The 22,719-nt window shown below is 44.9% G+C and overlaps 2 protein-coding genes across 2 annotated transcripts in view; one reads left to right on the top strand and one right to left on the bottom strand.

Annotated features, from left to right (window-relative positions):
* The window catches only part of CLSTN3 (calsyntenin 3), a 34,895-nt gene extending 21,253 nt beyond the window's left edge, over positions 1 to 13,642 (bottom strand). The window contains exons 1-5 of the mRNA XM_007420404.4: positions 13,267 to 13,642; positions 8,413 to 8,535; positions 3,613 to 3,808; positions 2,631 to 2,839; positions 1,997 to 2,146 (exon numbers count right to left, since the gene is read on the bottom strand). Coding sequence (XP_007420466.2) covers positions 1,997 to 2,146; positions 2,631 to 2,839; positions 3,613 to 3,808; positions 8,413 to 8,535; positions 13,267 to 13,339 — 751 coding nt within the window. The 5' untranslated portion in view covers positions 13,340 to 13,642. The remainder of the gene's footprint in view (positions 1 to 1,996; positions 2,147 to 2,630; positions 2,840 to 3,612; positions 3,809 to 8,412; positions 8,536 to 13,266) is intronic.
* Positions 13,643 to 16,101: 2,459 nt separating this feature from the next.
* RBP5 (retinol binding protein 5) lies at positions 16,102 to 22,330 on the top strand. The gene is made up of 4 exons (XM_007420403.4): positions 16,102 to 16,399; positions 17,469 to 17,647; positions 19,640 to 19,741; positions 22,136 to 22,330. The coding sequence occupies exons 1-4, from the start codon at positions 16,327 to 16,329 to the stop codon at positions 22,187 to 22,189; spliced, it is 408 nt and encodes a 135-aa protein (XP_007420465.1). The 5' UTR covers positions 16,102 to 16,326; the 3' UTR covers positions 22,190 to 22,330.
* Positions 22,331 to 22,719: the final 389 nt, after the last annotated feature.

Here is a 22,719-nt window from a genome sequence, read left to right as displayed (position 1 = left end):
GGATCTTGTACTCCATAGCTGGGCTCCTTGGGAGAAAAAGCGGCAGGAGTGACAGCAACTTACAGGAATGACTTGCAACCTTCCCTGCTGGCTTCCCCATTGACTTTGCTTGGGGGAAGCCAGCAGGGAAGGTCGCAAATGGTGATCATGTGACCGCAGGACGCTGCAACCATTGTTAAGTGCAAGCCAGTTGCCAAGCACCTGGATTGCGATCACGTGACCGTGGGGGTGCTAGGACAGCTGGATCTTTGAGGACCAGTTGAAACTACCATTCATTTAGTGCCGCCATAACTTCAAATGGTTGCTGAACAAGTGATCGTTAGCCAAGGACTATCTGTAGAATATTTTTACTATCAAGATGCAAAGTAGTACTTTCAAAACTACTTGGCTAGGTTTTGATACTGTGTATCTTGGCAGAGAGACATTTCCTGCTCAACCTCATGTATCAAAATGTCCTAGACAGCCACTGATATATGATAAAGAAAACCTAAAATTCTCTTTAGTGCTTGTTATTAAGATTTTTTAAAGAAAATCACAACCCAAATAATTTTAAAATGTACATTCTATACAATTTAAACTTGCATAAGTGCCCTCCCCACTGAAAACTCAAAACATGTCCCTTCTTTACAACCCTTTTACATGGCTCTCCTGAATAAAGCAAAGGGGAAATTCTGATTATTATACAAATGGACAAGAGTTGAATTAAGAATTAAACAAAGCTGCACCACTGTTTAAAATATCCATGGCACGCCATCAGTAGTATCAAACACTGACTCGTTTAATTTGCTAGCAACCTACACGATAAGTACGGAGTATTTTGGACGCTGTTCCAAAACATTTACACCCTAAATTTTATTAAGATTGAAACATGTAGCCAATTTATTGCTTGGATTACTCAATTAATGAATCAATTATAGTTTTTTAATTGATTAAAAACAGTGGCCTATGATTCAGGCAACGGATTTCATTAAAATGATTGACAAAGGAATGGTGAAATGTCAGCTGCTTCTATAACATATGTTCTTTATCTAAAGACTGATATATATGTGAGTACTTAGGTATGTATGTACCTGTATGCACACACACCTATATAAATGCTGTGAGGGAGTGAAGGTGGGGTTGCTGTTTATGCTTAGGAAAAGTTAGCTGCAGCCAGGCAGAAATGCCTCTCACCCCATTTCCCTCATACATTCATGTATTAACTCAACCTTTACTCACAAGCTTTCGAGCCGCACACCAGCGTTTTCAAGGATGCACCGACATCCAGAGGCAGCCTCACCCCACCCAGGCTCTTAGCTTAGAAAAGCAAACGCTAAGACAGAGTGGAGGTATGTGTGTGTAGGAGAAAAGGTGATAAGCAAATGGCCTACAGACAGGGAAGCGGAGGTGACATCTGAAGATCGGCAGCTATTACAAGCAGGCAAGAGGACTATCACTCAACTGCCAGGACCACAAGCTCTGGTGAGCAGCATATTCTGGTGGGAGTCCTGCCTGGAGCTTGGGGCTTTGCTGGGAGCTCAGAGGCAACGAGAAGAGGAACAACCACAAGGAAGCAGCACCTCATCTCAACTAGCGTAACAACGTTTGGAAAAAGGCAAAGGTTGTATGCTGCTTTACAGACTTCATAGACTTCATACACTTTTGCTTGAACTCAGTATTAAAGGACTGAGTATTAAAGACATATTTACCTGGCAACAAGTCCTAGATGGGTGGAAAGCAATACTCCGTTGTTGGGGAAGGTGTGTGCTGCAATAAAGCACTATGTACAGATTTGCTAAGCTGTGGTGTGTCCAGTCCTTGGAAAGTAAAGAACCCTCACAAATGCATATGTTTCACATGATAATGCACGCCCACCCATTGTATACAAAAAGCTAGGCAGTGCGCAGTGAATGATCAACCCCCCAGTAAAGAAGGAAGAAAAATTATGGCAAAGGATTCAGATGACAGTAGATGGAATCAATGGGGAATGTACACACACGTGAAAAGAGCTTCATACCTTGCCAGCTAGGTTTACAGGTGGGCTTCACTTGAATTTCGACCTCAGCATCATCAGAGGCTCGTTTCTTGCCGCAGTCATACGCCGTCACTGTGAACTTATACAGGCGCTCCCCACTGTATTGCAGTTTCTCTGTGTTCTCAATGTTCCCTGGTGGAAACAGCACGGTCCCAGCATTAGAGGATGAAAGGACAACACAGGAAGGTAAAGGAGAAAAGGGAGAGGGCAGATAAAGGAGCACGAAAAAAGCAAAAACCATAGAAAAGAGTGCACATGAAAAGAAACGTTTTGTTGAAAGCACAATGGATAATTGTTCTTTTAAGTCATCTGTATATGTGAAGGAGTGGATTTAGTCTATGAAAGAGAGAGAGAGAGAGAGAAAGAACAGCATTACATCTACCTCTGAGGCCACAGCTTCCTGCAAATTTTTAAAAAACTCAACCACATCTGAAACCTTAATGTGACTCCTCAATAACTTTAATTTCCACCTTTAAGGGGGGAAAAAAACCCAACCCAAGCAATTCTGTCATTCATGAGTGCATATACTTTACATAGCCTTGTTCCACACGGTAAGTGAAACTGCTTTCCAGCATCTGGATCAATTCAACATCCAGAAAGTAATTCAGGTTCTCACCATCATTGTCAATCAGGAAGGGGACGTTAGGAGTCAAGATCTCATAGTAGCAAATCTGGCTGTACTGAGGGGAGCAGTCACCATCAATAGCTTCCACCCGCAGGATGCGGTCATAGAGCTTCCCTTCTGTCACTGCCACGCGATAAAGCTTATCCACAAAGACGGGAGCAAACTCATTGACATCGTTCACCCGCACGTGCACTGTGGCCCTGAGTGGAGGAAGAGGGTAGTAAGCAACTGCATCCAGAAACTCTTTCTTAAAGGAGAGAAACGCTAGGCTTTATCAGTTCCTCCACCTACCTCTGTACAATAGAATAATATTACATTGATTTACCTCACCAGACTGTTATGAAGATGACTAAGGCCAGAATGCTCACCTACTGTACTTCACAAGATTCATATAAAGGTTTCTCAGGAGACCCCTATATTCTTATCATAATACTAGTGAACGTTTTCTGAGAAGACAGCTTTTAGGCCTTGCCTTCCCATCAAGAGAATTACTTTTCCAGCAAGGTTTTTATTTTCCAAGCAACGTTTTTAAGGTAGTCAAACTAGGGAAGAAACAGTCTTGGAGTGGATTTTTCAAGAAGAAAATAGCGAGCACAGGAGGAATTAAGCCCCTTCACTGCTTAGCACCCATTCTTGCTTGCAAGTCTTCCGTTCCCATATTGAAATGAATGTGGAAGACATGGGTAAGATCTCTGCTTAGATGACAAGTAATTCTCTGTAAGCTTTGAATTGTTTTGAGAGAAGCATTTTAAATTAAATACTAGGTGCTACTGATACACACATTATATTACATCAGCTAATATGAACAGTAGGAAAGAAACACAGAACTAAATGCAAGAGACCCTTAAACATTGCAATTTCACCCACTTCCTGAATGTAGACCGGTTCTCCCACACTAGTATTTCCCAGAGATTTAGCAGGGTCAGGGGGAAATCACTCCAGCACTCTGAATCCAGTAAGCTTTCAGTCTTACTTGTGGGACTTCTTGGTGTTGGCACCATCGGGACCTTCACCACAGTCATAGGCCTGGATGGTGAAAGTGTGTTCTTTATGAGCTTCACAGTCCACTGGCTCTTTGGCCCGGATCAACCCCTCGCCTGTTGCTTTGTCAAGGATCACTGCTTCAAAAGGCACTCCTGCCCCATGGATCCGGAACCCACATATCTCACCTGGTTTCCCAAAAGCAAATAATGCAAAGAAGGAAAAAAGGACATTTTAAGAAAAAAGGAAACATATGAAGGAAGGAAGCGTTTTCTTTTGATTCTCTTCTGTCTTTCTCCCCTCAACCCTCTTCATTAGCATGAAGGAAGCTGGCAGCTTTCTCAAACAGAAAAGCTGGATGATATTAAGGTTAGCCGAGCAAAAGGCTGGGGGTTCAGTCCATACATAATCAGATTCCTTTGAAACACTCTTCTGTCCAAGCCCCATCAAAACATGGTGGGACTTTTGTGTACTTCCAGGTCATTTCAGCAGACCAAGTACTAGAAAACTTCTCAGTAGACCATGCTTGACCTAATGCAGGAGTGTAATTAGGCTTTGGCTGATCTGCTTTTTCTTCCAACATCAAAATGTCTTAGGCCAGTCCTGCTCTTCAATGCCATCTATTTTTCTGCTAAGTGGACCATTTTAGAAAAAAGGCTGCGACACAGATATCATTCAAGATTGAATCTAAGGGACACTAACGTTTTTTCAAACTCTGAGAGCCTGGCACAGAATGCTCTTGAATGACCCCCACCGCTCATACTGTCTTTGCAAGGCGTCCTGTGCCAACCACACTCTCTCTTATTTTGGAGAATATGCTGCTAGATTTTCCCCGACCTTTTTGAAAGTCCTAATTGACATCAACATTACAAGATGATGGGATTTGATTATCAAAGATCATCTTTCTTAGTTTCATTATAATTTCCATGCCTAACCAAGATGTTCTTTTTCCATGTGTTTCAATGAATAGAGACAAATATAAAGGCTAGAAACCTTAGTAGGTACCACATACTCATAGGTACCGTATGAGTTTCATCCTGGCTAGGTTTCTGGTAAGATACCCAGCAGGTATGCAATTACTTCTGTCTCTTCTGGGCCATTCAAACCCTACAAAGGCAGGTGAAACATTCCCACCTTTATCCAACATTCATCACTAAACTTTCAATAGATTACAAGTGTTGGAAGGAAGCTAATGGTGTCTCCTGACATTGGTAGGTTTGAATAATGCAGAAGTAGAATTAATAAGAGGCACCCCTACTGGGAACTGGGAGTTCCGTACTTGTTGCCATCATTACACACGAAGCTTTTTAGTACCAATTCCTGGGAAGCTCATTCATCTAAAGCTAACCAGTACGGATTCCTTGCTGATCAAGGATGGAAAGCTAATTCAATCACTATATCTGCACCCACGGTAGGAGAAGACAATGATCTAGATCTGGTTCACACATCACACTAAAACAAGACTTCTCAAACTATGCAGTTGGCAACATCCATCAACATGAAATGAATTCGAGCAGTCCCCTCTCTAGGCAAAGTAGGAATGAAGATTGACAACATTTCTGCTTTGCTGAGGTAAGCAAGATTGGTCCAACCCCCCCCCCCAATCATTTGGGACCCCACACTAGGTCATCACCCACAACTTGAGATGCCCTGTACTAAGGCATGATTTGATTCAACCACTGTACGTCATAATAATTGAGTTCACACACTGCTAAACCAGTAACAAAATAATTTGTGATATGTGAATCTAGGCACAGTTTAAGACGTAGCACAATATGCGAACTTAATAATTGTGGCTTATTCTCTGCTGTTTTTAATCTAAGATTACTAAACTATGGTGTTGTAATATTTTGTGAGCTGCTTTGGGAAACTGGATTTCACTAACAGCATATAAACATATAAAACAAACAAACTGCATCTCATGCAGGATGAACATCAGCCACTGAAGTCTATGGCCTAGTAAATGGGAATATGTGGGAAACCCCACTAGAGAAACCCCTCTTGTAGCTGGAATTAAACTATGGATACATGCAATAATTTCAAATGTTCAATCCAATTTTGGTGGGGGGCTCCTCCATTTGTGGGGCCTGGGGAAATGATAGCTCAGTGAAATTCACTGGCTTTTAGTCCATTTCTAGTCCCAGTTCAAGGAGCTGGCATAAACCTATGCAAGATCTCGCAGAGCTGGTACTTCAGTATCTAGAATGCTTTTTTCCCATATGTTCCACCCTTTACCTTAAGGCAGAATTTCCCAACCTTGGCAACTTCCAGATATGTGGTTCAGCTCCCAGAATCCAGATATCTGGAAGTTGCCAAGGTAAGGAAATACCGCCCTAAGATCATCTCCAGAGGCCCTGCTTCAGGTGTCCTCTTATGCTGAGGTCAAATACAGCGCGTCACTGCTATTGGTAAGGTACGTCTAGCAGCCATTGCTATTCTGGTGTCAGACAAAGATGATTTTATTCCCTCAGGTCTTTGAATATATTAACTGTATGTTGCGCCAGAGGAGCATTGTTATTTATTGTTTCAATTTATTTCCGACCTTTCTGCCCATTCAATATTAATCTCGAGCGTCTATGCTTTATCGTTGCGTTTTAATTACTTTTCTTTTTTAAAACGAGGGATTCTAAGCACGCTTGGGAACCTCTGTTTGAAGGTTTCCTGTTTTACACGCTTTGTGAAATAAAAGAAATGGAATAAATGATGAGGCAGGTGCTCCATGCAGCTCTTTTTTTATGTGGAGCTATTTCCTACATAAATGGGCCTCTGGCACATCATGTCTCCAAACACCATTTATAAAGCCTTTCGGTTGGTGCTAATTGGAAACCGCGATTCGAGCATTCAGAAAGGAGAAATGCTCGCTATAAACATTCCCAATCAGCTCTGCCTCTGCAGATGTCGTTCAAATTATGTCAGCTCCCTCAGAACATCTATGTACAGTATATGGCACAACCGTGTGCAGGGGAAATGCCTTTCTGTTTGTATGTACTGTGTTGGTTTCCATTCAAGCAACATCCCTGATCATACAAGCCTTCTGCTTGTGTGGAAACCAGCATGTTTATAATCGCATGTGAAAGGCTTCTGCAAACATCCATATTGTAAACACGGATGTCCTATGTGGGGAATGTCACTTTAGTGGCAATGGGTTAGGACTCAGAGCTAGCACTCACATACAGAGTAAGCTTCTTTTACAAACATGCAAGCAGAGCTGGGTCCAGGGGGAAAAAATGAGTTCACTGCCACCTATATTTCCTATATGTCAGGAGATTCGTTCTTATTGTCAACCCCTGATTTGATCAGGGATGGCTTTATGTATCCACTAGGATATGCCACCAAGTTGTAATATTTGGAGACTGTTTGTATTATGGAAGGTACCGTAGCTTAGAATTTACATTGGAAGATTCCTACATTAAAACCGTAGCTTTGGGCCTGCAATAATATGCAAGATCTTTCCCTGGAACCTCACAAAATAGAGCTCCTGAGGCAAGTCTCATTGTCAGAGATTTCTATATATGAGAAAGTCTAAGAACTTCAAAGATGTTTTATTCCTTGCTGCCAGGTGATTTGACTAATCCATCTTAGTCCATCATTTTTATTGATTCTGCTCTGCAAATTTAGATTATATATTGCACCAATTAACTTGGGCTGCAGTTTTCTTGTGCTTCCTAGGAAAAGAATTAAGTCATTTTTGGCAGGAAATGCAGACAACTCTGCTGACATGTTTTAGAGGAACAGGAACAGAATCTTCATAGATTTGGAGGACCAGGGTGCAATCTCTGTTACAAGAAAAAATGATAGGAAATATTGTTAGCACACATGCTCTATGAATGCTGAGAGGCACCTGACAACGGTCCTGGGAGGGCCAGGCCAACTTAAGCCATCCACAGACCATGAGATGCTGAAACCTTCAGGGGCGACACCTCCACGAACACAAAGGCTTAAAGGCTTGCTTTCTTTAGTCTCTCCTTCGAACCGATGTCTCGTGCAGAATTAACGCCCTCCTCCCTACGTACCATTGCGTTCTTATATCTGTACGGATTTACTCTCAATCTGTCTCACGCAGAAAGAGATACTAAGGGGTATTTCTAGATGGAGGCTATTCCAGCTTTCTTAAATAACTGGGTTCATTAGGTGTTTGGTTTAGTTTGTAAGAAAAACAGATAACAGTAGTAATACAAAAAGACAGAAATATTACAAATGAAAGATAACATTTCGTCTCTCCATAAAATGCTTGAGGCAGGACAATTGCCAAATAAAAGGGGATGTTTGAACTGGGCAGAAAAACCTGGAACTTAGTCTAAAGGAAAACAAATTGACTCTGCTTTTGGTCCTTATCTTCAAATTTAACTCCTTCTCCCAAAGCCCTAACAAAGTGGGAAAAGAAACGCTTAAAATTTTGAGTCAAGCCCTGAGACTTGGCATACCTCAGGTCACAATGACTGTGGCCTCATTCTTCTCTCTTCCCAAACTGTGATGTTAATCTGGATCAGGCTTCCTTACAGCTACATTCTTTAGTTCGAAAAAAAAATCACACCAGCTAATTCATTGCTTAGTCGCGCATTGAATTTGACCCTTCCTTAGCCAGCTACAGGGGCTGGATTCACACGTGCCCAGCCATAGCATTTTTGTTTGGCTTCAGCTTGGTACAGGGACCCATGCATTCACGTTTGTAAACTAGGGTTTAGGCTTTAGTGCAGTGTATAAAACAGGACATTCCACAAACCAGGGTTCAAACAAGCTCTGGCTACGTACTTAAACTAAAAACACACGAGCACCACTGCCAGTGACGTACCTGCGTAGCGCAATGGGGCATCCTTGTCCAGAGCAAAAAGTGGAGGGTTGAGTAGAACTGTGTTGTCATTCTCCATGACAATGCCTTGATACTCAGCTTCAATCCAAGGCTTGTGCTTGTTGGCTAAAAACATTGGGAGTGCAAAAAGGATGGTCAAAGCAGGATAGTCGAAGTCCTCTGATTTGTTACCAAATGACATTTATAACACCTCTCATTATACCTCATTGGCAACAATGAATGCTCTTTTTTTTTTTTTTAAATCCTTTTCATTGTGTCCCAGAATGAGCAGAGGAAATACTTGAAAAACATATACAACCCTGCTCCCTCCAATAACCTTAACAATAATTATAACATATAACAATAACTAAGACTGCAAATTGTGCACAGTTCAGGGAATGTTTTGGGGCCAATATGCAGTGGGAACAAATGGAACATAACTGTAGTTAGATCGGGGACTCAGAACTAGAGTTTCTACTAGTCAGATATGATCAAACATTCCAAGAACGCTCCTGTGTCATACTTCTTAAGTGTCATCTGTCAGCAGGGGCTAGAGCAAACTAAGGAAAGATTTTTCTAAGCAACTCCTAACGGGAGCACCAATGCTCGTCAGTGACAATGGCCCTGCCTAGAAAGTAGACCAGCGTGGAGTTCACTGCTGAGATTTAAGCTAATTCACAGGGTCTGGGTGAGGTTAAGTGGAGAAGGAGGTCACATAATGCCACCCTGAGCCCCCGCAGGAAGGATTAGCAAAAATGTATCATAATCCAGGCCAGAAAGGAGCAGTACATCCCGGCCACATCCTAAATCCTGCTGCTTTCCACTTGCCAGAGCGGAAAATGTGGGGGCTATTTAGCGAGGCTTTTCAGCTCAGAGAATTCTTATAGATTGGAACAATGTCAACAGCAGGTTTTCACTTGCTGAACTCTCAGCAGTCAAGGCCTCCTCCCTCCGGCAGGGAAGTATCAAGGGATTAGGAAGGTACTTTAATTCCTTAACATGTTGCTTAAAGGGATTGACGTTATTTTACAATAGCAGCCTTCTCTTTTATTGTTGAGTAGAGTTCTTATAATGGACATTATTGCTAAAAAGCAAAGAGACTGCCTATGAATCAGCCAATGATTTTATGCTGCTGTCACAATGTCAGATTCTTTAAAAAACATATTTGACAATATTTTACAGGGCAAATGTTCAACACTATTCAAAATCTAGATAATTTTAAAAAGATCCCTGTATTTTCTTTAGTTTCACACGGACATGCGCTTACACACATATATACTTTCTGCCTGAATTGATTTTTTTAAAGTGTATTTCAAAAGACTAAAATCAATACAATAAGATTAGTATTAATGCCTAGGTAAAAATCACAATGCTCAGTGTATTTCTACATGTTATAAATCTTGTAACTTGAATCCTTTCTGATTGTTGAATATTTAGAAATTTGTACATTTTAACCCAGTGTTCAGATAAGACAAATAAGTTGGGGAAGTCAAATTAGAAGATAGCTAAAAAAAACCACAATTTGTTTGCTCTGACACAATAACACTAAAAGCAGAGCTTTTGACAGACACCTTCATCACCATCATCTTGGAAGTTCCCTGCTGATCACTTTCCTAAGCAAACAAGGCCCTTTCCTCTCCAGGAATTGATCGCCTGAACTTCCTTACTAGAGGTCACAACAGGCAGAAGTGAAGGGTTGGCAGGAGAAACAGAAGGTGAATATGAGGATATGAAGTTACTGCTATTTAGTTTTCTTTCTTCCTGAAAATGAGATTAACCTAATGCTTCAAGCGAAAAGCAGATTTCCAGCATCCATAACTAAGAGGGCCCTGTTTCAGTGCCCTCGAGCATCCTCAGTTCTGCTCTCTCTCTGCGTTCTTCCCAGTCCCAGTGTCTCCTGCTCTGTTCTGGCATATGCTATTTTCCTTCTGGCCTCACTTCATGGCCTGAAATGCTAATCTGGTTGGCTGGAGCCAGTCCAGACTCAACAGCGAGGCAGCAGCCAGCAGGAGGCTCCGAAAAATGTCACAAGCCCAGAAACAGCAAATTAATCTTCATCACACAACCTCCAGGGCAGGGAAAATGGAAGATGGGGACGAGAGAGAAAGAAGGGGGGAAATCGTTATAAATTAACACTCCCTCACCAATCCCCAGTAAACTGGGTCTCTAGAATTAGATCACAGTGGCCTAGTTACAACCCCCCTCTCTCCACGTTAATCCTCCAGACAGAAACACGTTCCATTCATTCACGACTGAGCAATCCTACGACCACTTTGGAAACGTTCAGAATTTAAGGATATTTTTGATAGGAGATTATTAGAAACTTTAGATAAAGCCCCTGCCAGTGCAGCAGAGCCCCATCTCTGATTTGCCACTGACATTAGCGACCCTCAAACAGTAGAGGCCTGTTCCATGAGAATATCTCAAATGACATCATTAGAAATGACCCTGTTAAGTGAGCAAACCATCTCAGAAAAAGGGCTTAAAGAGGGCAGGGTGGAGGCAGACATACTGGGCACAGGTGTACGTTCATCTGCTTTGGCCCCTTTGCTGCGTAAAAACATGGAGGGTTTCTATGGGTAATCTTCCTGGTAGGCTGGCCAGTGCTTAGCATGAAGAAAAGGCCATTTGGATTTTCCAGCTCAGGTACTTTGACGTATCTCACATTACTCCATGCCAGTTCCAAGATTCGCTGCTGCTGTTTTACCCTTGGTGATTTCTTGAAGGGTTCTTTAGCAAGAGACGCAAGCAGATTCTTTCCGTGAGAAGCAAAGCCAATCATCGGCAATCGCATGTGTTTAGAACCAAGATTGTGGGCCAGCAAGAACCATGTAATCAAAAATACGGTTAGATTTTGTCAGAGTATTAGAACTTATCATCACCAAGCACTGGTCAGAAAATGAAAATCTCTCACAGAACACAGAGAAATAACATGTAACTGATTCTGTGGAATCAACTTCACGATAACAGGGGTGGCCACCAGCTTCCATGGCTTTTGAACAGGCTTAGGCAAATCCATTCCTATCAGTAACAATTAATGCTAAACAGCGAAGAGACAGCCTAGGAGAACAGATGTAGAGACAAAGAACAGGTGCAAAACATCATCTTCGGGCTCTGCCTGTTAGTCTCAAGAGGTTTCCAGTTAGCCAGTTTTCGAAAGAGGTTGTAGGACGAGATGGTCTAATTTAGCAAGGAAGTTCTTTTAATGCTTCTGTGTACATCAGACAGTACAGCTGAATCAAAAAGATGCCTAGAAAGGCTTCAGTTAGAGACTTTAGAGCACCGATAGATCTTTGCAGCCAGCCAAGGCTGGAAGAATGGAAAATAAGGTAGGTCAGAATATGAGAGGTTTAAAAAATGGTACACTGCAGCAGAGAATCTGAAGCTTTAAGTTATGGCATACGAAAAGGCAGAAGATCTGTGAATTAGGATATCCATCTTGCCAGATTGTTTCCAGGGCTGCCATATTAAAATAAATAAATAAATCATCCAGCCCAAGATGCATTCTCACTCCTATCTCATAAGTATGCCTCTAAGGAACCTTGCTTATATGATCTGCCCCTCTTCGGTACCCCCGTAACACAAAGCACTTGCCTCATGGCCCTTGCTTCGAGCATGGAAAAGGGGGGATTATTGTGATGTAAGGGGCAATGAACTGGTGAAGGAGGAATAAAACCTTTATGATTCCTACCAGCCACCTGAAGAGCCCTGGTCTGATGATTTCTGGAAGGGGACTTTAACAAGAGACACAAGGCCAAGTCAACCATCAGTGGCTGCGCGCGTTCAGAATCGAGTATCAGGGAGAGAGATCCCACTCTATCTGCAGAACCAACAGGCGCACTGAATCCTAATGCTGCTGCATTGACACCCCCCCACCCCCTCCCCACTGCCAATTTTTAAAGAAGAAAGCCATCGTAATAGAAATCAAATGCTTTTTTACCCTGCATCTCCTTCTTTTGCCGCAGGCTGGTGGGGAAGAATGACTCAATCTCCCCAACATATTCAGGACCCATCTTTAGCCCCTTCCCTCAGTTTGCACAGTTCTCTATTCCCCAAGAACTCCTGCTCTTGTGTTGAGACCTGTAAGCATAGATCAACTAACCTCTCTCTCTCATTTTCCGACACACAGAGATGTGTGCAGATATATGTTCTGTGTTCGTGTTCAGAATACTGAAGCTTCTGTAGAGTAACACTCCCTCTGTTCAGCAGTTCGCCCATTTATAAATGCAATGGTTTCCCTCTCCTTTGCTTGAAAATAGTAGATTTCTGCAAACCAACTGAGACCTAAGGCTGCAAGGAACCAACCCATGTAAGAACACTGGATTACTAAGGTGTGGGGTAGAGAAGATGGCAACTAGCCTAGAAACAGAGAGACAGCAAAGCAGCTTCATCTCATTTTCATCCTAAGAGATTGGAATCCAGGACGAGCCCTGGGAATTGCTGGGTGTGTGATAAACGACAGGCAGAAAATGAACGTGGGGGAGAGATAAACAGAAGACGCAGAGGTGGGTGGGTGTACAATCCAAGGAAGCAGAGCAGGAAAAAGGGATCTGATGCTACAGAAGGGAAGCAGGTGAGAAGAAGATCCAGCCTGAGCAAAAAGGCAAAAGCAGAGAAGCAGGGGCTGGCCCCGGGAAGGCAGAGAGCCCTACGGGTTAGCGCCAAGCCCAATTTCTCCCGCCCGCTCTCAGCATCCCCGGGGAACGGATAGGATGGATTAGAAGGCAGGAGAACAGCTGCGCTCCAGCTCTGGCCAGATGGGAGAGGCGCGGAAGGGGCTCAAAGAGCCTCCCACCCAGCCAGCCCAGCCCAGCCCAGCCCTCTCCTTGGGCAGCCCTGGCGCCTCGACCCACTCACCTTTGTTGCCGAGGACGCAGGAGAGGAGGAGGAAGAGGAGAGGGGCGGAGGCGAGGGGCATCCCCCAGCCCATTTTAGAAAAGCCTTGAAAATGCCACTCGCTGGACGGGATAGGCTTAGTCTCGCTCGCCGGAGGAGAGTTCCCGGACGGCTGCCTCTACGATCTGCTCGCACCCAGCCCCAGGGGTCGGCTGTCGAGGCACTGCCCGGGACGGGGCGCCAGCTGGAGCTCCCGGACGCCTCCTTTCTCCGGTCCGGCCCAGCCCCTGTACTGCAGCATGATGTCAGCAGCGCCCGACGCTGATTGATGGGCCCTCGCAGCCAATACGAGGGGCGCCCAAGCCAGGTGCTGCAGGAGAGGGAGGGGACCAAGATTTAGGGGTAGGGGTGGGGGCGTGGGAAGGCCAGAAAAGGGGCGGGGTTTTCTTTTTCTGTGGGAGGGGGAGGAGGGCGGGCGCGTATGTGCACGTGAGCGCCACGCCGCGTCCGGGCAGATAGCATAGGAACTTTATAGGGGTGTCAATACAGGAGAGTTGGAAATGAGGCGTCTTCTCCCCCCCGCACCCCCAACCCCGTTTTCCGTCTGATTTGCTAGCAGGGAGCTCGAGGAGGCAGGGAAAAGAAATGCACGCCCGGCTCGCGCGCCGTAAACTGGAATCCAAAGGACGCTGCTGGGAGGGAGCTCGGCCCCGCCCCCCGCGGTCCTTTCTCGGCTGGGCTGGCGGCAGAAGCATCTCTCTTAAACTGCGTTAGGATCGGGCAGTGGCGTGAGGAAGTTCGCAGTAGGAGGTCTGGGTGTCTGCAGGGGGAACCCTACCATCTTGCTATCTCGCAGAGCCAGAATAAAAAAAAGGGGGGGGGAGTACGGAACAAATGGTGGTTCACGCATGGATGTTCCCAGCTTGACATCTCATCATGTGGTGTCTGGCAGATGAAAGGGGGAACAGCCCCCACCATCAGGTGAAATAAACACTCCTGCCTGTGATGCTCCTTCTCACGAACTCCCACTTGTGTTCCCTTCAACTGGCGAACCAGATGTGTGGATCCGTGCGTAGCTTTGGGGACGGGCCAGTCACTCAAAGGCAAAGAGTAATTTCCCACAAGTGCTTACAAGCCGGGGTGACTGGACGGGTTGTCGGATTCTGACCGTGAGTAATTCGCAAAGCCGTTGTCTGCGGTAGGTTGCATCGCTGTGATTCATTCTCACTTAAATCCATCAACGGATGTACATATGCATGTGTGAATCAGCCTGAAGAAGGTGCTGGTTTTGCTGGAGCGGGAGGTTTGCTTTCTCAGGTAGTGGAGGCAGAATGAGAGAAGGACCAAGTAGCTGTGACAGGACCATGAGAGGAATAACTCACTCTTGGTTGTAAATTCAATACACAGAGTTGAGCCACTCTCTTTTACCGTCACTCCCCCACTTGCTACACAGAGATACCATTGGCTTCCTTTACTAGCGTGCATTCAGGCTTATCATACAAATGCACGTGATGCCCTATGAAGATTTTAAAATACTCTGTAGACATTCGAGACCGGCAAAGTTAGCCATGGGACCTGGTTTCCAGACTCTTCAAAAATGATGTTCTGGTTCACTCCGTTCTGGGAAAGAGCAGAATGCTTTTCCCTCTTCAGGACACCACCTCCCACCACCCATCTAGAAGTAGCCACAAAGGTTTGAGGAGCTTTTGGAGACATGCTCACCTACCACTCCTGGGAAACTGGGAAGCCCTTCTGATGTTCTCATTTGCAGTGGCCAAGCTGGGCAGGGGCTCCCAAGTGGGCCACCACTTCTCATGTTTGAGAACCACTGTCATTCAACTCTGTGGCTGTCTCTCCACAATATGCAGATACTCCATGCTGACTCAAATCAGAGATTACTGAATTGGCTGGGATCACACAGCACACAGTATTGCGAACCCCACTGACAGGTTCACACAACAGCCTGAGTGTGAGCTGATGGGTGGCCTTAGGCCAGTGTTGTCCAAACTTGGCCACTTTAAGATGAGTGGACTTCAACTCCCAGAATTCCCCAGCCAGCAGCCGGCTGGGGAATTCTGGGAGTTGAAGTCCACTCATCTTAAAGTGGCCAAGTTTGGACAACACTGCCTTAGGCAGATGAGTCTTTGGAGCAGGGGTTTTCAACCTTGGCGACTTTCAGATGGGTGGACCCTGCTGGCTGGGGAATTCTGGGAATTGAAGTCCACCCTTCTGAAAGCTGCCAAAGTTGGGAAACACTGCTCTGGAGAGAGGGAGTGTGCAGAAGACAACAGTGGTAATGCTGGCACTCTATACAGGGCTGTTGAAATAATTAGAAATGTCTGTCTGCTGATCATGACTAGACTAGTCTTCCAGTTAAGCTCAGCTTCTGGTGACTTCATGGAAACGTCAACGCAGTTTCTTGGGAACAGTACAGAAATAGTTTGCCATTGCCTTGTTCCGGGATGTTGTTCAAGTACCCCTCTCACGGATTTGGGACTTACTAGTGGCCTCCCATCCAAGCGAGAACCAGGCTGGACCTTGATTCGCTCGATAAGGAGAGCGGTGCTTTTTTTTTTTCCAACTTCCCCTTATCCTGTCTCACTTCAGCTCTGCCCCTCTATGGTGGTCTACCATCCCAGCCCTGGCCAAGAGCATCTCCGTTTAGCTGTTCTGAGATCAGCCAAGATTGGTGGACTAGACTGGTGCCTCGGAAAGTACTCGTCGTGTGCTCTTTTTTCCTCGCTGGTTTTGTGTGTTTTAAGGAGGAGAAAAGGAGAAGCACAAAAGTGAGGAAGAAGAAGAAAAGGTTCCTTTCGCGCCTTCCCCCGCCCGCGCACGCGGGCTGGAGCGGAGTGACTCTTACGGCGGCGGGACTCGGTACTTCCGCGGCGCTACATAAAAGGCCGGGGGACGGTCGGGGAAAGAAGTCGAAGCGGCGAACCAGTAACGCGCCGGGTGCGTGGCCCTCTTCAGCTGCATCAGCTGCCGCCGCTTCTCTTCCCCGCGTCCTTCCTCTGTGAGACTTTCTCTCGCCGCCGCCGCCGCTTCTCTCCCGTGCCTTCGTCCTCCTCTTGGGCTGCGATGCCTCCCGATCTCAGCGGCTACTATCGCTTCGTGTCTCAGGAGAATATGGAGAATTATCTCCGTGCCTTGGGTAAGCGAGCCGTCCCGCTTCTCCGTTTCGTTTCCCCCTCCCTGCCTCCAAATCGCTCCCCTTCCGTTTCCGATGTTGGCGAACGCTGAGGGGGTTACTGGGGCAGAGTGCTCTCTCAGCTCCACATTTAGGTGACTGCCAAATCCCCCGTTTTAGGTGGCTAGGAATGTAAATATTGAAATCTAGGCAGAGTTAAACTCTGGCACCTCTCTTTAGTTCCAAAAGATTATGATACTCGCCTCCTCCTGGTACTTTCCTAGGCACCAGGCTAGTCCACCAGTCTTGGCTGATCTCAGAACAGCTAAACGGAGATGCTCTTGGCCAGGGCTGGGATGGTAGACCACCCTGGAGGGGCAGAGCTGAAGTGAGACAGGATAAGGGGAAGTTGAAAAACTTCCTAGACAAATGCCCTGGCAAACCGCTTCCATCTTACCAAGAAAACTGCAGGGGTGAGTCCCCATCATCGCCAGGAGCAATGCCTGATTCAAGGAAGTCTTCCCCTTCCCCAGCAATTTGTAAACAGTATCAGTTAATATTACCAACCTAAGATCATTGTGACTCCAAAGGAATACAGCCCTTTTGAATGCCGCCTTATAGATGTGGGAGAGAAATCCGCCTGGATCAATTCCTGGCCGAAGTGAGATTTGAAGGGGGATTTCCTGATTTGTAACTCAGCCTTTTATTCAGTGCTCCATTTTCTAAGGCAGCTTGGTGAGAAAAGACGTAGTTATTCAAACATCTGTGTCAAAAGAATGTTTTGCCCTTGACTCATGTGTGTGTCTTTTACTGTGTTGGCTGCCTTGGATCAGGCGGGGGGGGGGGGGGGAGAAGGGAAAGGGAGGCTTAAGTTTAACCAGGAGAATTGCATTCTTCTCTCCATCTTCCTTCATCACTTGGCCAAAATGAGGAAGAACTAAGGGAGTCCTTACAGCCAGAAATGGATAGCAAGGGCATTGTTTCATGCATTGCTACCTGTTACTTATTCCCGCTGCCTTTGGGGTACTTCCCCCCACAGAGACACCATCCTCCAGCCCCTATTCGACCTATGGTCTTGTCATCTCCTGCTTAGATATCAATGTTGCTCTGAGGAAGCTGGTTTGTCTACTGAAGCCGGACAAAGAGATCGTCCACACTGGTAACCATATGACTATTCGCACCTTAACCTCTCTGCGAAACTACGTCATGGACTTTGACCTTGGGGTTGAGTTTGAAGAGGATCTGGGACCCGTGGATGGACGCAAGTGCCAGGTAAGAGACAAAACCTTTGTCTGGTGAACTGCAGGAAGAAATCGGTCCTGTGCTTATCCACAAGAAAGCGCTCCCAGGTAGAAGAAACACATTGTTTACATTGAAACCGAGTTGAATTGCATCAACCAAGTTCTTCAAAGGCTGGTTTTCTGCCTACTTTCCAAGCAAGAGGGAGTTAATTCATACATTGATTCAGTCTTATTTGTGCAAGTAACCCAATTTTATGGGTGGTCAGTTTACACCAGGACTTTTAAAAATACTCTGATGAGCAGCCTTTATGCTGGGCTGCAGAATTTCCTGCTCCCAAAAACTTTTTATATATTTTCTCTCATGAAAAACTGCTCACAGGATGAAATAATTTGGACAAGTTTTTAATGCAGGCTAGAGCTTATTCATTATGTAAAATATTTTAGCTTGCAAAACTTGTGGCTGGAAGTCAAATGCATGTCCTGACAAACGCTTGGTAATGTCCCTTTCTTTTTGCAATCCCAGGCAGGCAGCAAACAGGAAATTGATTGAAATTCTGGCAACTCTGGATTGAATTCAGACTAAGGGTGGGTAGTTTCGTTGGTAGAGCCAGACACACTGCTACAGCTTAAGGAATAGTTTCATCCCTTTTGTGAATGAATCATTCATTTTCATAAATGAAAGATGGATAAACTATTCATCAGCTAAGCCAACCTGGCCTTCTTTAAAATCTGTGGGATTACAACTCCCATCATTCTCAGCCGGTGTGCTTAGATTGGGCTAAGCATACTTTACTGCCTTAAGTAAACTTTCCTGAAAGGAAGCTGCAATGCAAGGGAAAGGATAATGTATAACCCCTATATAGAGTTTAGCATTTAGATAAAATAGGTCAAGTATTCAAAGGTGCCAGGAGTTATTATGGCAGTCTTCAACATCCTTGGAAGTTGGCCAGAAATAAAATTTGGGTTTTAAAAATGATTAACCCATCTATGTGACTTTGAACCTTGAAAAGGTGAACTGTAAGTAAGTATTATTAGTATTTCTACTATTTTCTGGTTAAGAAATACCCAGCCTTGGGTGTTTTCACATCAGAAGAAAAAGAAAAAGTCTCTTTGTAGATGTTAGTGGGATAGATGGCACATCACCTGTAGTCTGCATTCAGTGCATACTTTTCTTTCCATAGATCAGCCTTGCCCAGGCTAGGATCCCACCAATCTCTGGGTCTACAATTTAATTGTACTGCTGTGCTGGTGCTGGATGGCAAAAGTCTGTCCATCTGGAGTGCGTCATGTTGGAGAAGGGATCATTTTTTTAGCTGTACCTAAACAGAAGATTTTCAGTGTAGCATGGATTTAGAGATGGGCATAGCTTTTATTCTGTTTTGTTTTTTCTGGGTTAATGTATTAATGGGGAAAAACAGTAACAAATTACAGTCCCTTGCCTTAGATTGGTCTGGGGCTCTTATTTCAAAACGAAGCTTAGGGCTGAAGACAGAAGTCAAGATCAGTGCTTCTCTCCCCTCCAGCTGCCTGTTGCATTATGGGAAACCTTAACTTTTTACTAATACAGAGGGGTTCAGTTTTAGAATGAAAGCAGTTGGACCCTTCTCCGGGAAAACTGGCATGCCCCGAGCAAAGAAAATACAACGGTATTCTGAAGACGGATGTTTGGCAGCTTAAATTCTGTCATGTATAAGCTTTATCCATGAAGTAGAAAGGCAGTTTATTTGGGACCTGCATCTATTGAAGTTTAGGCAGAATAGTTCCCTTGTGGATTCGCCCACGTAAGGCTTTTAGGCATATCTTCACCTCCCCTTTCGGTCTGTAATCAAATCAAAAGCGCAGTTAGGATAAGACTTTCTTCTGGTGTCTCGGATGGCTGCTTGAGGCAGGGCCTACATTGCACTGAGCTGCTTTTATTTTATAGCACGCTCTGCCCTGTTTCCAGTGGAAGGCCCATTCCTTTTTCAAATAATGTCATTGCCCCTTTCTCTTTTCCCTCTCTCCCCTCCCCCCTTGCTTTCAGACAACCGTTTCCTGGGATGGAGATCAGCTGGTGTGCGAACAGCGAGGAGAGAAACCAAATCGGGGCTGGAGGCACTGGTTAGAAGGGGATAAACTGCATCTGGTAAGGGGAGGGGGTCCCTAATTGATTTCCCTACTTCCGCCCCCAGAGGACATGTTTGCAAAACCCCAGAATGGCGCTTCTTCCCCACTCCCAGCTTTGAAAAGCCACAGCTCTGTTGGTCGTTGGCCAGCTCCTGCGTGCTTTCTCCCGGAGGCAACGGCCTCTTGACAAAAACATCCTTCCCAAGAGTTCAAAAGTTGACTTGGCTGAGCTCAGAGGGAGCCACCCATTGTCCGCACTCTTCTTTGAAATTTGACCACCGCTCCTGGGGCACCAGGGAGGAAATCCAAGCACAGCATCCCTGTGTGGGACATTCAGAATCCTGGTCTTGGGACTAGCACGCAACATGCATTTTTGCAGACGCCCCCAGGTAAGCTGTTCCAATGGCATGTTTTGCAGAGATGGGCTTTACGCATCTTCCTGAGCTGTGAACTGTCTGCAGTTCACGGCCTTTCCTTCTAGCACAGGCTGCTGTGTCAAATATGTAGGGAATGCTGACATTGGGGCTGAATAATTACTCCAAAACCTGGGAAAAACTGAATGGCAATGATTGTATGGAAAGAAAGTGCATTGCTGTGCTATTCTGAGACACAGCCCTGTCCTACTGAAAAATGGGGCACACATTTCCGGCTAGTATAAAATGCCTTGAAGTCAGGGGCAGTTTAACCAGATGATAATGAGAGGAAACAGGCCCTTGATAATATAACATGAACATCCCCTCCCCCCAAAAACCGATCTTAAGCATACTATACTTAAAATATGCAAAGAAATTCTTTTGCATTTTTAAATAATAACTTTTACACTAAGCATACTGTAATTTACAATAATACTAACTTAACTTAATTGTGAAGCCACCGCTTTAATAATGGAATATTAGACTAATAATAAGACTACTGAATTAGGCATTCGGTCTCATCCCAAACCATACGGATAGAATCCCCTATCTACAACTCTTCCATGTTCTTCAGCTCACTGGTACTCCTTAAAAGCATATCGTTATAAAACGTGAAATAAATCTCTTCCTGTAGTACAGTGCAAATCATACATTCTGAAAGATAAACAGTAAAGTACTTAAGAACATGACGCAGAGGGACAAACCCACCTCAAGAGTTTTCCTTTGGAACGAAGATGAATGGCCATGATTACTCTTACAGAACTTCTCTTTTCTTCAATGTACAGTGGTACCTCGGGTCACGAACTTAATTTGTTCCGCGACTCTGGTCGCGACCCGAATTGGTCGCGACCCGAATCAAATTTTCCCATAAGGTTCAATGTAAATACGGTTAATCCGTTCTGAACCATATGTATTTTTTTTTAAACCACAAAAATATGACACAAAGTACAGTACAGTACAGTATGAAGAGAGAGAACGCTAACCTTGCTTGAGGCATGGAGGACAGGAAGGCGGGTGGGGAGGTGGCTATTGTTTGGAGGGAGAGTCCCCCTCCCTACAGGAAGCCACGACCACGTGTCACGGCAGGGAAAATGGCCGCGGATCCTGTTCATCACCCGATGCGGAGTTCGCAAACGGAAGCAAAATTTTGCGAACGGTGCTGTTCGTGAACCAAATTGTTCGTGAACAGAAGCGTTCGTGACCTGAGGTACCACTGTATTTTGAGCTGATCAACTCCCTAGTGGATTCTCCCTCATGTGGTGGGAATGGATGGGTGGCCGGTTTGTCCTTGCTGGCTGAAGCAGCAACCTGCAGATTTGACCAAGCAGCTTCTTTCAAAGGCGGGTAGGGGGCCCAAGCGGGGTAGAAATTCAGCACAACACGCATAAAACGGAAGCGTCGTTTGGTTGTCTCTTTCCCCACACCCCTGCTATCTTGTTTTAGGATCATTTGATTACTTCTGTAGACTTTAAAAGCAGCTGGTTCCCAAAAGCATCCACAACGGATCTTTTTGTAGGTCTTTGAACTTGGCTGTGCATCGTCCCCATTCCCCGGGATCTGACACAACAGCCTTGTGCTTCACAGTCTGCACCAAAAAAGTATGGGCATTTTTATGCAGGTTTTTCTAAATGTGTCCATTTTTCTGAATGTATCTGTTTTGAGCAATACAAGCAGATTTTGAAAACCCTTTTTCCTGCTGAAGTGTAGCTGGAGACATTATTTTCAGCACCCCCTTTTAATATATGCATAGAAAACTGCATATCTGGAAAACTGTGAATTGATGAAGAAGTGCATCTATAGTCTGCAGGGTTGGAAGGGGCCAAGTAGATACGTTCACCTTGAGATTTCGGCCATATCTCTATTGACGGCAATTGTTTTGTGCTGGGTATGGACAGAAAACAAAAGCTGGACCTATTTGTTGGCTGGCAGATGACAATTTCTTCCGGAGGTTCAACCGTAGCGATACCCTCCTGCTTCCTTACTGATCTTTTCCCTTCTAGCGCATGACAGCAGAGGACGAGGTTTGTGTCCAGGTTTTCCAGAAAGTGAAGTGACCTCAAACATCATGCTGGTGTGACGTGCTAACTTCTGGATGGACCTGGTACTGGAGACCAAACCAGATGCACAATCAAGCAAACTGTTCATATATTTTCCTAACCTTTCATCTTTGGATTAAAACAATGCTGATGACCATGCATGTGTGTTTTTTACTGATGAATGAGACATATAAGCAGTATGCTTCCAATCATCTTCCTACTTTCCAGATTAAAACTTCCATGCTTAGCTCTTTCTCCTTGAGTCTGTATTTTGGTTGTATCTTTATAATTTGGAGTGGTGGGGCCTCATGCAACTAATTATTTATCCAAGCCAAAACACCTTCAATCTGAAGCAATGTACAATGGTACCTCGGGTTACGAACGCCTCTGTTAACGAACTTTTTGGGTTACGACCAGCTCCGGCCGCAAAAATTTACCTCGGTTTGCGAACTCCGCCTCGGGGTACAAACAGGATATGCGGCCATTTTCCCTCCCGTGACACAGTCTGCAGCCATTTTTCCGCCCTGACACGTGATCCGTGGCCATTT

Source organism: Python bivittatus, unplaced genomic scaffold (assembly GCF_059951505.1).
Source record: "Python bivittatus isolate LINGU-HERP-01145 unplaced genomic scaffold, Pbiv_v1 ctg000270_np1212, whole genome shotgun sequence".
NCBI lineage: Eukaryota > Metazoa > Chordata > Lepidosauria > Squamata > Pythonidae > Python > Python bivittatus.
This window is presented reverse-complemented; position numbering and strand designations above follow the sequence as displayed.